The sequence below is a fragment of the Peromyscus eremicus genome, chromosome 16_21, assembly GCF_949786415.1.
Source record: "Peromyscus eremicus chromosome 16_21, PerEre_H2_v1, whole genome shotgun sequence".
NCBI classification, from domain to species: domain Eukaryota; kingdom Metazoa; phylum Chordata; class Mammalia; order Rodentia; family Cricetidae; genus Peromyscus; species Peromyscus eremicus.
Window position 1 is genome coordinate 2,032,065 of NC_081432.1, and position 16,245 is coordinate 2,048,309.

Sequence of the window (16,245 nt, forward strand, 5' to 3'; positions counted from 1 at the left end):
AGGACACAGCTGCAAGAAGCCTGCAAAAGTCTAGGGACCATACTAAGTTTAAAAACACAGACTGCGGGGGCTGGAGAGATGGCTCAGAGGTTAAGAGCACTGCTTACTCTTCCAGAGGTCCTGAGTTCAACTCTCAGCAACCACATGGTGGCTCACAACCATCTGTAATGAGATCTGGTGCCCTCTTCTGACCTGCAGGGATACATGCAGGCAGAATACTGTATATATAATAAATAAATAAATCTTAAAAAAAAAAAAAAAAAACACAGACTGCTCTTTGAGTCATAAAGTTCTTGTGGGTGAAGGGATATGTCTAGCGCCGATTAACAATTGTGTGCTTGCTGTTTTTTTAAAGATGATGTAATTGAATTATTGCCAAGCTCTTCTTGTTCCTTGTATGACTTGACAGTTTTCTTTTCTGTATATAAACTACTGATTTGCAGAAGTAAAATTGCAGCAGATTCAAACCACTTCTGAGTGTGTTGTCTGTCTGTCATTCGCCGAATCCTTGCCTTCCTGACTACCCAAGCCCTGGTTCTCCTACGGTCGTGGTACTCCGGGTGGGCCAGTCCGTGGCAGCAGGGACACTCACAGGAACAAGAACAGGCCTAGACCTCCACACAAACTAAAAAGACAAGAAATGAACAGAGAAGACGGGGTGAAGAGCCATGGCCAGGTCAGAGCCCAGGCTGACCTGTCACAGCAGCCCTGGCTGCTCACAATCATGGGGACAGGACAAGGCTCTGTCATCCCAGTGTCCCTGTGATCACAGACTCTCAGCATGTGGTTCAAGTGATGAAGAGAACAGAGCTAGGAGGTGACAGAGCTGAGGAATGACCATGTCACAGCCAACAATGGACTGAGCTCCACCTGGGCACAGTCCTGTTCACACTCAGCTCCCACAGCCTCATCTTGTCCACCAGATACACACAGCACAATGAACACAGATTCTGGAAGGTTCTCCATGCTGCCATTTATTTCCTGCACAAGCTCTAAGTATTTCACATTTAATTTACCCGCCAATCCACCTGTCAGATCAAGGACATGAGCAATCAATTTATATTCAGATTCTTATTTTCAGTGGGGAGTCAGGGGCTGCAGCTCAGGGCACCATGGAGGTGACAGGATGCAGATGTCCCCTCCTGTCTGCTGGACCAGGAAGGTTGGCTGTGGAAGGGAACAGGGCAGCAGGGACAGGGTCCTGGTGTGCAGGGGGGCTGGGTTCCCAGTTCTTCACATTGAGCCCATAGGGTCACAGGGAAGATCAGACACTGTTGCTGAGAGTGAACTGAGGGGCTCAGGACGTCACAGGAGAGACCTGAGCACATCATCTGTCACTCTGTCAGGAGAGGCAGCTGTCTTCACACTACAAGCAAGAGTCATGAACAATCACTGTGAAGACAACATCCCAACAACCCACCACTCACTCAGAGGGGATTCTGGGAGTCCCTGAACTCCAATCATGTCCACTTAGTCCCTCCCAAAATCAGGTCCCAGAGTGTCACCTTTACAGTCTCGGAGAGACACTTCAGAGCTCTGGGCACTATCTCCCCTAGGGTTAAAAAAAAAAATTATATATAAATAAAATCACTCATATCAAGATACAAACAAGGCACCCAGAAGATTTCACCAGATGAGCTATTCTGGGTTGACTGAGCTCCCCATTCTTCCAGCTTCACCCCAAGGGCCTCAGGGACAATCCTGCTCCCCACACTTACCTGGAGCTGGAGCATAGCCTCCTTTTCCACCTGTGAGAAGAAAAGCTGTGAGAGACCAGGGAAGACCCGACCCTAGGAAGGTTCCAGAACTGACAGCAGACCCAGGTTAGAGACAGGAACAATGAGGGGTGTGGATGTTTCCCATTAATGAGGCAGAGCACACTTCTAAAAGGGGCTGAGAGAGAACCAGACCTGCCCTTTCCTACCTGTGTTTCTCCTCCTCTTCCTCACAACAGCCACCACAGCTCCAATGATGGCCACAGCTCCAAGGAGAACCAGAACAGCAATGATGATTGCCATGATGGGGACAGTGGACTGAGGAGGCTCTGGGAAGGGAAGGACAGGAAGGGAAAGTGGAGGTCATGGACCCCAGCTCTCAGCCCTGACCCCAGCTCTGTACCCACACCCTCCTTACCCCATCTCAGGGTGAGGGGCTCAGGCAGACCCTCATGGACCACATGGCATGTGTATTTCTCTTCCTCCTCAGAAGGCACCACCACAGCTGCCCACTTCTGAAAGGTTCCATCCCCAGAAGGTCTGGTCTCCACCAGTTCCATGTCCTGAGTCTGTTCCTCCTCCTCCCTCTTCCAGGTCAGGGTGATGAGGGCAGGGTAAAATCCCAGGGCCCAGCACCTCAGGGTGACTTTCCCTTCAGGGCCAGGATGATGGTTCACATGTGCCTTTGGGGGATCTGCAAGGAAGATTTAAGAAATCCCTCACTTAGCCGTGCGGTGGTGGTGCACGCCTTTAATCCCAGCACTCGGGAGGCAGAGGCAGGCAGATCTCTGTGAGTTCGAGGTCAGCCTGGTCTACAGAGCGAGATCCAGGAAAGGCACAAAGCCACACAGAGAAACCCTGTCTCGAAAAACAAAAACAAAAACAAACAAAAAAAAATTCCCTCACTTAACAAGATAAAGTGAAATCCACAAAGTTAAACCAATGATGACACTAAACTGTGTCTGTTTGGACAATTCTGTCATCACACTAGTGACCTCAGGTAGAGCTGGTCCCCTAATCACAGAGCTGCACATTGTCCTGGGGGGGACTCAGTAGCTAAGAGGGAATCCACATGAGCCAGCGGGTCAGCATGGTCTTCCTCATGTGATGTTCTACAGCGTTAGTTAGGTAGTAAGAGAATGAAGGAATGGAAAATAATTAATTTATAGGTTATTAGTTTATATCAAAATAAGAAATCAGGTACAAGGGCTGCATGAAGGGTGCCACCAACTCCTGCTGCCACCATTGAGGCACAACCACTGTGGCCATCTTGCTGAACACCATAACTGTCTGTCCAGTGAACAGCCATCACCAAGATGTGCAGCAGAAATATGGTGAACCTCTGACACTCAGCCAGAGAAAATGACTCCCCATGCCCTGCCTCTGGGGACAAGATGCAAGGCATTGTCATCAGGACCCCTGGAAGTGTGCTGTGGAGCCCAGTGCAGCACTCCCTGGGACACAGCGGTGCTCACAGGGGTGTGTGGATCGTCCCTGTCACTCCTGTCCTGGAGCTGCAGAAGACCCTGTCTCTGAGGAAGTTCAATTCCTAATCCACTGGGCAACACTGTGACTTGTTGGGTCAGAGGGAGAGCAGGAGGCTCTGGATGTTAATATGGCAGAAAACAGTCTAAGCTCACAGGAATCTTTCTGTTTCATAGGGAACACTGACCTAACTTGTCTAATTATCCAGATTAGCAGTTCCCCCTGGCACCGTAGAGACTGATACAAATGATAATACAAGGGGAGGGAGAATACTATCCCAGTGAGGAAGAACTACTGACTAAAAGCAAAATAATATCAGGGACAGAGTGGCAGGGAGAGAAATTTCCACAATTTAGTATTCACTCAGGGCACCTCATAAGTGCACATGTGACTATTCTAGGAATAGACGGAATTGGGGTGTGTGAGGGATGCAAACCTCAGCCACAGGTATTTGGGAGAATGTATTCTTTGGAAAGTTCTAGAAACTGTGGAACCAGCCTAGGGTAGGGGCGCCCATATCTCCCATCAGGTAAAGGAGACTTCCAGTCCTGACGTGTAAGGCTGACACACTCAGATGACAGGACTCAGTTTCCACAGACCCTGGTGTGGGCAGAGACCCCGGCCTGGGAGAGGCCATGGCTGACAGCGCCTGCAGACTGCAGGAGCCACTGTGGTGATGTCAGGATCTCCTCTCCTCCTCCTGAGACAGATTTGCAACTGTCCAGGGAGAAGGCTGAGCCTGGGGTCAGTGCGGTCCCTGCCATGCTGGATCAGGAGACCCAGGGACACTGTCTGCCCTGAGACAGGGGCATGACCCCAGCTGAGGGGTTTCTTCTTCCTCAGGATGAGCCCAGCCCGAGGCAGAGGGAGGAGCTGACTGCGGCCCTGCACCTGTGCGCTGCAGCGTGTCCTTCCCGATCTCCAGGTATCTGCGCAGCCACTCCACGCACTCGCCCTCCAGGTAGGCCCTGTGTCTCTCTGCCTCACCAGCCTGCTCCCACTTGCGCCGGGTGATCCGCGCCCCCGTGTCCAGCGCCGTCCATGTCGTCAGGTCGTCGTTCAGGACGATGTAATCACGGCCGTCGTAGGCGTACTGTTCATACCCTCCGAGGAAGCGCCCTTCCGACCCCACGTGACAGCCGTACATGAGCTGGATGGTGTGAGAGCCTGCGGGGACCCCGCGGTCAGCCCCGCCCACCCGCGGACTCCTCTAAACCGAAAGGGAAACCGGTTCCGGTCCCCGACTCTCCTCCCGAACCTCGGACCGGGGACCCGGGACGACTCCGGCCCGGACGTAGGGACCTGGAGGGGTCGTGACCTCCGACCCGCGTCACTCACCGCCCTCGCTCTGGTTGTAGTAGCGGAGCGCGGTCCTCAGGTTCCCTCGGAAAGTCTGCTCGTTGCTCTTGGCTTTCCGTGTCTGCTCCTCCCAATACTCCGGCCCCTCCCGCTCCACCCACGGCGCCCGCGGCTCCATCCTCGGGGTCTCCGCGTCGCTGTCGAAGCGCACGAACTGCGTGTCGTCCACGTAGCCGACTTCAATGTACCGGGGCTCCCCGAGGCCGGGCCGGGACACGATGGTGTCGAAATACCGCATGGAGTGCGAGCCTGGGGGCGGCGCGCGGTGAGACCCCGACCCTCCTCCCGGGACCCCGGGCGGGTGCGCGGGCCGGGAGGGGAGCAGGGCGCGGGGCTCGGGACGCGGTGGAGAAGGGCGGGAGGGTCTGGCCGGGCGACGCGGGGACGCGGCTTCCCCGGGGCCGCCCCCGCCCTCCCCGCAGAGTCGTTTCCCTCCCGACCCCGCACTCACCCGCGCGGGTCCGGGTCGGGGCCAGGGCGGCCGCCAGCAGCAGGAGCAGCGTGCGCGGAGCCATCGCCCCCATCTCGGATCTGGGGCGTCTGAGTTCCGCGGGCTGCGTGGACTTTATAACCTGTGACCGCGGCGACGCTGATTGGTTCTCCGCGATCTCGGCACCCAATGGGGGTGAGAACAGGACACTTGTCATCAGTGTCCGGGCAGAAGGACCCGACCCAGGTCAGGAGCTGGAGAAGTGAAACTGGGGACCTGGGGATCCCCAGCCCTGGGCTCCCACCTCAGACCTCACCGCCTGGGGACTGAGACTTTGCTGAACCCTGTGCTGCGGGACGGAGCGCTGTTTGTCATGGTGTCTCTGAGCCGCCTAAGGACAACTGTCTCCTCAGGTTAGTCAGGATGAAACCTAAGAGCAGGAAGTTTCCAGGTAAAATATACACAGCACTTAAAATGAATGTTCACGGAAACAGGTGCTGTCGGAGTCCTGGTGACGGTGCGGTGCTGCCGTGGACACCTGCATCGGGAGGTGACCCGAGTTTTCACAGCTCTGGTCAAGCACTTTTGACACACAGTGTTATCTGTGACTCTCCGAGCTGGAGTCTCTACTCACCTCTGCTTTCACTTTCTACTTCCGTTATGTGTGGCTGGGATTTGAAGACATCAACTCAAAATCCACAGAGAGGAAAGATTTATAAACTTAATTTTTGTCCACATTATTTTTTTTAAACATTTATTTATTTATTATGTACACAGAAGAGGGCGCCAGATCTCATTACAGATGGTTGTGAGCCACCATGTGGGTGCTGGGAATTGAACTCAGGACCTCTTGAAGAGCAGTCGGTGCTCTTAACCTCTGAGCCATCTCTCCAGCCCCCTGTCCACATTATTGAACAGGGATGAAACCTCAAATCCCCAGTGTGTACATCTGCCATGAGAATTACCTCTGCCCGGTGTCCACAGTGCACAGGCCTGAGGAACTCAGGAGCCAACTGTTATCAGACCCAGTGATCCACAGGCCTGTGACATTCATCTCCCTCATCTAAACAACTCATAAAGTGTGAGTGAAGATTGTAGCTAGTCTTTCTCTGTCCCACCAGCCTGCTCCCAAATCATGATTTGGAGACTTATTATTAATTATGAAAGCTGACTTGATAACTTAGGCTTGTTTCTAATTAATTCTTATAACTTAAATTCACCCATATATTTTAATCTACATTCCTTTTCCTGGCTTGGTTACTTTTACCTTGTAAAGCCCATGAATGCTGCTTGCTCAGCGTCTGTAGCTTCTCCTATATGTTATGCTTCCTCAACGTCTCCTGGTGACTCTGCCCTTCTTCCCAGAGTCCTCTGTGCCTGGAAATCCTGCCTAGCTATTGGCTGTTCAGCTTTTTATTAAATGAATGAGAGTGACGTTTCTTCACAGTGTATGAAAAGATTATTGCACAACATTCCCCCCTTTCGTCTAAATGAAGAGGAAAGGTTTTAACTCTAAGAATGCAATATACTTACAATAAGACCAATTACCAAGTAAGAAATACATTTACAATGTCTGTTCCATTGATATTTGGCAAATTTATATGAAAACATTCCATTATCTATCCTCTCTTGATGAATCCAAAGTTTTGTTCCTAATTTACTTTCTATCATGACTAAGGGAAACTGTAACTATAACTATCTAGTCTTCAAGTCCATCAGAGACCTGAGAAGGATATAATATTCCCTGAGTAAACAGAAAGTGCTGAGCAAGCAACTTCCAAAACTATGAAATGACAGAGACATCTGGCTGCCTTGTCAGTCACCCCAGGGTTCTTCTGTAATGCTGAGACATCCATCTTCAGCCTACAGGCCCAGATTATCTGACAGACTTTTCTGTGAAGCAGGAATTTCTGAAGGACTGTCCCACCTTGTCTTGGCAAAGTTCAACAATCTTTTTCCTTTGTGTCCTGCTTGTCCAGTTTGTAGAGCATACTGTAAGTAGTTAAGACAAGACCAGTTTCTTGCCCAAATGGCTGTTCTTGCTCTAGGTGGAAGTTTCTGTGTCCAGCCAACAACTCAAATACCAGGCAGCCACTTCCCAAATAATTGATTTAGAGACTTAATATTGCTTATGAATTCTTGGCCCATAGCCCTGGCTATTACTAACTAGTTCTTACATTTAAGTTAATGCATAATTCTTACCTATATTTAGCCGTGTAGCTTGGCACCTTTTCTCAGTCCAACATTCTCATCTTGCTTCCTCCCCATCTGGCTGGTGAGTCCTTGACTCCACCCTTCCTCTTCCCAGAATTCTCCTAGTCTCTCCGCTGCTGGCCAATCAGCATTTAATCAAACCAATCAAGTAATAAATCTTTACAGTGTACAAGAGCATTATCCCACAGCTCTTGCCACCTTGAAAGCAAACTCTATACGGAGTTTCTTCGATACTCATCATCTTCTGTGAAGTGAATTGGTTCTGCCTGGAGCAGATGCGTCTTATTGTCATGAAAAGCGTTATGTTATTATAACATTTTTTTTTTTTGGTTTTTCGAGACAGGGTTTCTCTGTGTAGCTTTGTGCCTTTCCTGGAACTCACTTGGTAGCCTAGGCTGGCCTCGAACTCACAGAGATCCGCCTGGCTCTGCCTCCCGAGTGCTGGGATTAAAGGCGTGCGCCACCACCGCCCGGCAACATTTTATTTTTATTTTTATTTTTATTTTTTGGTTTTTCGAGACAGGGTTTCTCTGTGTAGCTTTGCGCCTTTCCTGGGACTCACTCTGTAGTCCAGGCTGGCCTCGAACTCACAGAGATCCGCCTGGCTCTGCCTCCCAAGTGCTGGGATTAAAGGCGTACGCCACCACCGCCCGGCTTATTATAACATTTTAAATATCATATTCTGTAGGTCTTTGAAGTGTTTGAAGATCACTATCTGAAACCTGTCTCTGTATGACCTTGAAAGCATACCGACCATGACCATAAGTTTGATTGTTATAGATGTCTAAGTTAAGGCATTCCTAAGGTGTATACGTTGGTTTAATATAGGAGTCCCTTCCACTGTCCAGTGTCTCTCAGCAGCTGTAGTTTGTTCATTAGCATTCAAAAAAATCAAAATTAACAAGTACCATATAACTCCTTGTGTTATAATATTTCCATCTTTACAAGATTTGTTCTTTTTTATTACTTCTCTCTTTAAAGACTTTATTTTTTAAAACTACTTATTTTTTATGACTGTATTCTTTTCTTTATTTTTCTTAAACTTAAGCACATTGTTAAACACACTGTAACCTGTTTAGAGGTTTTGTCTCTCTGAACCTGCTTTACTGTGTATCTGTAACCTTTTCTGTCTCCATGAGCAAAACCTTAAACCATTGAGTAGCTTAGCTCATGGTTCACTGGTGGCTCAAGTCTGCAGGTAGTGTCCATGAGATGCATTTCTGTACCATGTGAGAGACTGCAGGACTAGGCAGCTGTGTTTGGCTCCATTTTTGTATGTTTGGAAACTTTTTTTAAGCTGTCTCAGGTAGAAATATGTGCCTGGAGGTTGAGCTTCATTTGTAGTGAGACTTTCTCTGTCCCTGCTGTCAAATTACAACATGGATACTCATTATTAGTTATGGAAGCTTGGCCAATAGCTTAGGCTTGTTTCTAACCAGTTCTTATAACAAATTAACCAATATACTTTAATATAATGTCTTACTTAGTGTTTTCTGTTGCTGTGAAGAGACACCATGACCATATATTTCTTATAAAGAAAGCATTTACTAAGGGATGCTCGCTTACAGTTTCAGAGGTTCAGTCCACTATGATCATGAATGGGAGCATGGCAGCATGTTGGCAGACATAGTGCTGGAGCTGAGAATCCTACATCTTGCAGGAAACAGGAAAGTGACCGACTGTCACATGGGGGAAGCTTGAGAAAAAGAGACCTCACAGCCTGCCCTCACAATAACACACTTCTGCCAACAAGGTCATACCTCCAAATAGTGCCACTCCCTTTGGGGGACATTTTCTTTCAAACCACCACATCTATGTTCTGTTTCATTTGGTTTGTCAAGACAGGGTTTCTCTGTGTAGCCCTGGCTGTCCTGGAACTTAATCTGTAGACTAGGCTGGCCTCAAACTCAGAGATCTTTCTTCCTCTGCCTCTTGAGTGTTGGGACTAAAGGCATGCACCACCAGGCCTGGCTCTCTTTGTTTTATGAGACAGCTTTTCACTGTGAGACCTGACATATGTGGGCTTCATGGAATCCAGTTGTTTGTCAGGCATTGTCTGGACAACCCTCAGACCCTGGTGCCAATGTGGACCTGGTGCCACTGGCTTAGTTTTCCAACAGCCTCCTTCTGTGTACTTCAGATCATTCTCCTCATGCTTGGACTTGATGGTCATATTGTCATGGCAGCCTGCACCATCCCAGTCCCCAGCAGTGGGCTTAGGACCAATCAGTGTCACTTCAGAGTCATCACATACAAGACGGAACATGATCTCCCACACAGATGGCTTCAGAGGGTCCTGTGTGGAATTCCCACGGGGCAACCATGACCTTGTCATCAGTCATGTTTCTTGACTCTAGCTACAAAGAAACTCAGTCTGCCTCAGCCTCACATCCCACAGCACAGTAATGCTGACCTAGGAGCCCTGGGAAGCCATGGACAGTACAAAACACTGAGCTTCTCTTTTCCATGACAATGAATTCATACTGTCTTCTCTAAAGGGCTGCTGTCTGCCCTCCATGTTCATTACCTTTGACAGAGTACACGTGTGCCTCACATGGACCTCAGAGGCTCCTGGTTGTGCTTGAAAACCTCACAGAACACCAGCCTGTTAGAGTCCTTGCAGACAGGGTCCTGAAATGTGGTGGCAGAGGTGACACACATCCACGGTTGTCCCCTCAGACTGAAAAGTGCTGAGCACTGGGATACTCTTCTCACCCTCACTGTCCAGAATGCTGAACTTGCACAGTCCTGCTCCAGTCCCATCAGTCAGGATACACGCGGCTTCCACTCTCTCACCCTGAGGCAGGGACCCGTCCATGTGTTCCGTGTCTTCACTGAAGTGGGAGCTGGCCGAGGCGACCCTGGTGTCAGGCAGTGGGGGAGAGTGAGAGGGTAGAATGCATGCCTGGAGCCCGTGAAGGTCAAGGAGTTGTCAGATCCTCTGGAACAAGAGTTATTGGTGGTTGTGAGCTGTGTGCGTGCTGAGAGCTGAACCCAGGTCCTCTGCAAGAGCAAAATTGATCTGAACCACTGAGCCAACTCTCCAGCCCCTCCAAATTAATTTTTAAATAATTATCTTATTGTGTGTTATCAAAAATGATATTTTGTCTGAGAAATAACCATTTTCTAAAATAAAACAACAGGGTGAAAAGTCTGGATCTTCTTTACACTTTACATTTTTCCACATCCTCTTCTTGTCCATTTTGTTAGAAGGTCACTGGATTTTCCTGACTCATTTTGTATTCAACCATCATTTTGGTTGAAGTATATGGGGAGAAAAATCCAACTTTTCAGCTACACAGAAGAGCTGTTATGTTTAATGTCTTTACATAGCCGTGGACACTCAGTGTGATACAACAATAAAATAACACTTTTAAGCTTTTAAAGTAAAGATCTATTTTTTTATGTATGTGAGTGTTTTGCCTGCATGTAGGTATGTGCAACACATGGTACCTGCTGCCCTAGGTCAGAAGAGGTCATCAGACCCCCTGGAGCTGTACAGGTGGTTGTGAGCTAACTTGTGGGTGCTGGTCCAGGGCAAGGGAGAGATGGGGTTGAGCCGAGGAGAGAATGGGGTTGAGGGGGTTGAGAGGGAGCAGAGTGAGGCCCATGTATACCTCTGTCTTCTTTAGGTTTTCTGTTGCTGTGATAAACCCAATGACCAAAATGAACTTGGTAGAGAAAGGGTTTATTTCAGCTTACACTTCCCCATCCCAGTCCACCACCGAAGGGATCCAGGACCTCTGAGGCAGGATCCTGGAGCCTCAAGCTGCAGCCGACACCATGGAAGAACACTGCTCACTGTCCTGTCCCTTAGCCCCTAGTCTGCACTGCTCTCAACATTATCTTCTACATTCCCACAGTACAGTGTCAAGCTTTGAACACTCAATGGCTTTTCCAGCCCAAAGTTCTAAAGTCCTTCCACAATCCTCCCCGAACACGGTCAGTTCTGTTTCAGCAATACCCCACCACCTAGTGCCTACTTCTGTCTTAGTTAATGTTTGCATTGCTGTGATAAAACACTGTGATTGGAAGCAAATTGGGAAAGAAAAGGTTTATTTCTTCTTACCTTTCCAGGTATCAGTTCATCACCTAGAGAAGTCAGAGCAAGAACTCAAGCAGGGCAGGAACCCAGAGGTGTGAACTAAAGCAGAGGCCATGGTGGAACACTGCTTACTGGCCCGGTGCCCATGACTTGCTCAGCCTACTTTCTGATCCAGCCCAGAACCACCTCCTAGGGGTGGTACCACACACAGTTGGCTGGACATCTCATATCAATCACTAATCAAGAAAATGCCCTGGTGACTTGTGATATTTTGTTTTACTCATTAACAAATAAAATTTGCCTGAAGATCAGAGGACCAAGCCAGCCACTAGATTAAACATAGATGCCAGACAGTGGTGGCACACACCTTTAATCCTAGCACTCAAGAGGCAGAGGCAGAGATCTGTATGGATCTCTGTGAATTCAAAGCCACTCTAGACTACACGAGATTAATCCAGTCTAAAAGAAACAGAGCCAGGCAGTGGTGGCACACACCTTTAATCCCAGCACTTGAGATCTCATGCCTTTGCTACCAGTATTTGGGAGACACACACACCATTAATCCCAGCATCAGGAAGGTTGAGACAGAAAGTTATATGGCTGGGCAGAAAAAGGCAGATAAGGCCTGAGGAGACAGGAACTCAAAGCTTTCAGCTGAGGACTCAGAGGCATTCAGTCTGAGGATTCTGGAGACAGGATCGATCTGCTGAGGAGTTGGTGAGGTGAGAAGTGGCTGTGACTTGTTCCTTTGTCTCTCTGATCTTCCAGTATTTACCCCATCTCTCTCTGGGTTTTTATTAAGACCAATTAGGATTTGTGCTACATACTTGACTTAAACCACATGGTTGAAAGTATTTTCTCAATTCAGATTTCTCTTCCCAAATATGTCTAGGTTTGTGTCAAATTGACAAAAATCAAACGTTGCACCTCCCCAATGCAGGGTCACTAGGACTGAGAACTGCAGGAGGGAGGATGTGTATGAGCCCCACCCCCAACCCCACCAGCTGGGGCATCAGTGATTAACCCTCCTGGGGGGAGGCCCCACTGTTAGGATGGCTGGACTACAGAGAAGGGGACACACTGGGTTCCAATTCCATTCCTGTCCCTCAGTCCTAGGACCTTTCCTCTGCCTTTTGGGTGACACAGGGCACTGATAAAGTCAGGAAAAGTGGGGAGACAGGAGAGAAATGTGGACATTTCTTCCCTCAGAACAGGTAAATCTGATTTTAGAGGGACTGAAGAGAGATTGATAGATAGATAGATAGATAGATAGATAGATAGATAGATAGATAGATGATGGATGGATTGATGGACGTACAGACAGACAGACAGAAAACTAAAAGAGGAATCAGAAGGAACATTCTTCCTCTCTTTGGACATTCATGATTTTTCCTTCCTGCCCAGAGTGCATAAGCTTCAGGTCCTGCACAAAGAGACACCAATGGCCTGCACAGCTGGGGACAGCATTCAGGGCTGACCCTGTGGGGCTGGTCTGTTCTGAGAGTGACATCGGGGAGGACAGGGATGGGGCCTTGGGTCTGGTCTTACTGAGCATTAGAGTCCATCCTTCTTCTAGGTGAGGCGACTTATGTATGGAAGGAGATGTAGAGGACAGAGAATAAGCAATGATAAGATGTATCTTCGTCACTGTTCTGTTGCTGTGGGGAGACACCATGACCAAGGAAACTCATATAAAAGAAGCATGTAAGTGGAGGCTTGCTCCAGTTCTAGAGGCTGAGCCTATTCTCACCATGTCAGGGAGCAGACAGCACACAGACAGTCATGGGGTGCTGGAGCAGTAGCTGAGGGCTACATCCTGATCTAGAGGCAGCAGACAGAGCAAGGCAGGGACTGGCAAGGGCTTTTTTCTCCAAAATAATATTTTTTTTAGATTATTATGCACCCAGATCACACTCAGTTTCCAATCCTCTGAGGTATGCCCCAACCCTTGTGATCTCTCTCTCTCTCTCTCTCTCTCTCTCTCTCTCTCTCTCTCTCTCTCTCTCTCACACACACACACACACACACACACCCCGCAAAAAAAAAAAAAAAAGAAAGAAAGAAAGAAAAAAAGTTCAATTTGTGTTGTGCATATGCTCACCTGAGCATGGTCAAATATGTTGTAGAATATTATTTTAAGGTGTGGTTTTTTTTTTTTTTTTTTTTTTTTTTTTTTTTTTTTTTTTTGGTTTTTCGAGACAGGGTTTCCCTGTGTAGTTTTGCACCTTTCCTGGATCTCACTCTGTAGACCAGGCTGGCCTCGAACTCACAAAGATCCATCTGCCTCTGCCTCCTAAGTGCTGGGATTAAAGGCGTGTGCCACCACCGCCCAGCTGGTGTGTTACTTTTGTTTATGTTGCATTTGTTTAACTCTGTGAAGCTGTGTTACTGTGCATGTCTAAAACACCTGATGGTCTAATAAAGAGCTGAATGATCAATAGTGAGGCAGGCCGGGCGGTGGTGGCGCACGCCTTTAATCCCAGCACTCGGGAGGCAGAGCCAGGCGGTTCTCTGTGAGTTTGAGGCCAGCCTGGGCTACCAAGTGAGTCCCAGGAAAGGCGCAAAGCTACACAGAGAAACCCTGTCTCGAAAAATCGAAAAAAAAAAGGGGGGGGCTGGAGAGATGGCTCAGAGGTTAAGAGCACTGACTGCTCTTCCAGAGGTCCTGAGTTCAATTCCCAGCAACCACATGGTGGCTCACAACCATCCGTAATGAGATCTGGTGCCCTCTTTTGGCCTGCAGACATAACACTGTATACATAATAAATAAATCTTAAAAAAAAAAAAAAATAGTGAGGCAGGAGATAAAAAGAGGCAGGGCTGTCAGGCAGAGAGAGTAATTAAAAGGAGAATCTGGGAGGAGATCCAGGAGCCAGAGAAGAAAGAGGGGCCAGCCACCTGGCTACAGCCAGCCAAAGAGTAAGAGTAAGATTTACAGAAGTAAGAGAATGGGAAAAGCCCAGAGGCAAAAGATGATTGGGGTAATTTAAAGTTAAGAAAAGCTGGCAAGAAATAAGCCAAGCTAGGCCGGGCATTCAGAGGAACTGTTTTACAGTTTTTCAGAGAGGTTTTTAAAGATTTAAATTATTTTTCAATCTATTTTCTCTCATATCTTTCATCCCAACTGCAGTTCCCCACCCTTCCCCTCCCAGTTCCCCTTCCCTCAGCCCCCCATCCACTCATCTTGTGTTTCCTTTCTTTCCATAAGACTTGTGCACGTGTAAAGAACATGTGGAATTACACTGGGTAAGCTGTAAGTGTGAGCTCATGTGTCAGTCTGCTTCTGCATTTCCCACACAGGCCTCAGTGTCCCCAGTGTGGGGACACAGCCTGTCCTGAAGGAGGCTCACCAGCACCTCTGTCCCACAGCAGCAGGAAGCTGTGCAGAAAGCAGGTTAGTGTCTCAGATCGTCCTCTCCACACGTGACCTGTGACACCAGCCTCTCAGCTTGGATTTGTTTCACCAGTTCCAAGGGTTTGGAGGTTTCTCCTGCCTTCAGCTGCATCCCTTGGCCGGGACAGGCAGCCCATGTGAGTGCTGTGTCCAAGGAGACCACAAAAGGGTGTCAGTGCCTAGAGTTGGAGTTCAGGGCAGATGTGAGCCACACCTCACACACAGACATGGTGCTGGGATCACAACACTCATCCATCTTTCCAGCCCCTTGAAGATATTTTTTTTTAATTTTATAATTTAATTTAATTTTACATATCAGCCATGGATTCCCTTGTCTTTCCCCCTCCCGCCTTTCCCCCAGCCCACCCCCCATTCCCATCTCCTCCAGGGCAAAGACTCCCCTGGGGATTGAGTTCAACCTGGTAGATTCAATCCAGGCAGGTCCAGTCACCTCCTCCCAGGCTGAGCCAAGTGTCCCTGTATAAGCCCCAGGTTTCAGACAGCCAACTCATGCACTGAGCACCGGACCCGGTCCCAGTGCCTGGATGCCTCCCACACCGATCAAGCTAATCAACTGTCTCACTTATCCAGAGGGCCTGATCCAGTTGGGGGCCCCTTAGCCATTGGTTCATAGTTCATGTGTTTCCATTGGTTTGGCTAAAAATTGTCCCTGTGCTTTTTCCAGTCTTAGTCTCAACAATTCTCGCTCATACAAACCCTCCTCTTTCTCGCCAATTGGACTCCTGGAGCTCCACCTGGGGCCTGGCTGTGGATGTCTGCATCTGCTTCCCTCAGTCATTGGATATTTTTAAATGACATTTAACCCTCTTGCACTGGACACCAACAACTGACAAATCAGCTGAGGGAGTGAGACCGTGACAAGCTGCAAAGTCACATGTAGACGATGGGACAGTGACATGACTGTCACCTGGTTAACTGCAATGAGATGGATTCCAATTTCTGACCTTTAGAATGTCTAGAAAAGGCTACTTTTTGGTGATGGTGGTTTTTGTTTGTTTGGTTTTGGTTTTTCAAGACAAGGTTACCTATTTCGACTGTTACCTTTTGTTACTGTTACATTTTGTTTCTGTTAGCTTTTGTTATTGTTACCTTGTGTTACTGTTAGCTTTCCACAGAAGTGTTTGATTCTTATCTGAGTTCTTCCAGAAGGGGTCAAGGCCTTTGCAAAACTTAGTTCTGACAGGACCTGGAAACAAAGAGATCTAATTGACTGAGAAAGGCTTGGACATTTCCTTCCTTCAAACAACTCCAGATAAGAGGTTCTGGTGTGTGGAAATGGACTTGCTAAGAGGTGTAAATTGTGAAACAATAAAAAAGGCCTTTTGTGAAGTAATAGGCAGTCAGTTCACCAGAGGTTGGTTCCTTGGCTGCTGCTAAGCCTAAAATTCTTCCATGGACCCGTGCAAAACAGAGCACAAACGAATAAAATTCTTTTTTGCCTAAAAAAATTTTGATTTACACCAGTGCAAACACAAAACAAAGATTTTCCAAAAGCTAAAATATAAATGTATTAAGCTAAGACCGCGAGACACAAATATTTTAAGATAAAATGTGAAATGATCCAATTTATATTCAGTTCTAT

At 48.0% G+C, this 16,245-nt stretch overlaps 1 protein-coding gene across 4 annotated transcripts; it reads right to left on the reverse strand.

Annotated features, from left to right (window-relative positions):
* Positions 1–1,021: 1,021 nt before the first annotated feature.
* LOC131926581 (H-2 class I histocompatibility antigen, Q10 alpha chain-like) lies at positions 1,022–5,142 on the reverse strand. 4 transcript variants are annotated; one of them, XM_059282102.1, is made up of 6 exons: positions 5,011–5,142; positions 4,539–4,808; positions 4,092–4,367; positions 2,134–2,409; positions 1,719–1,748; positions 1,022–1,167 (listed from the first exon to the last, which is right to left on the reverse strand). In XM_059282102.1, exons 1-6 carry the CDS (start codon positions 5,081–5,083, stop codon positions 1,103–1,105), a joined length of 990 nt encoding a protein of 329 aa, XP_059138085.1. In that variant the 5' UTR covers positions 5,084–5,142; the 3' UTR covers positions 1,022–1,102. The 4 variants fall into 4 exon arrangements, with proteins under 4 accessions (XP_059138085.1, XP_059138084.1, XP_059138083.1 ...); XM_059282101.1 differs by lacking the exon at positions 1,022–1,167 and having other exon boundaries at positions 1,742–2,044; XM_059282100.1 differs by lacking the exon at positions 1,022–1,167 and having other exon boundaries at positions 1,742–2,044; positions 2,125–2,409.
* Positions 5,143–16,245: the final 11,103 nt, after the last annotated feature.

What these genes read in the sequence shown, in the direction of transcription:
- LOC131926581 (XM_059282099.1), bottom strand. Translation starts at nt 5,083, where the DNA reads ATGGGGGCGATGGCTCCGCGCACGCTGCTCCTGCTGCTGGCGGCCGCC. An exon ending in CTACAACCAGAGCGAGGGCG is followed by an intron (nt 4,368 to 4,538) that starts GTGAGTGACGCG and finishes GGGTCCCCGCAG; the next exon opens with GCTCTCACACCATCCAGCTC. An exon ending in GCCCCTCACCCTGAGATGGG is followed by an intron (nt 2,045 to 2,133) that starts GTAAGGAGGGTG and finishes TTCCCTTCCCAG; the next exon opens with AGCCTCCTCAGTCCACTGTC.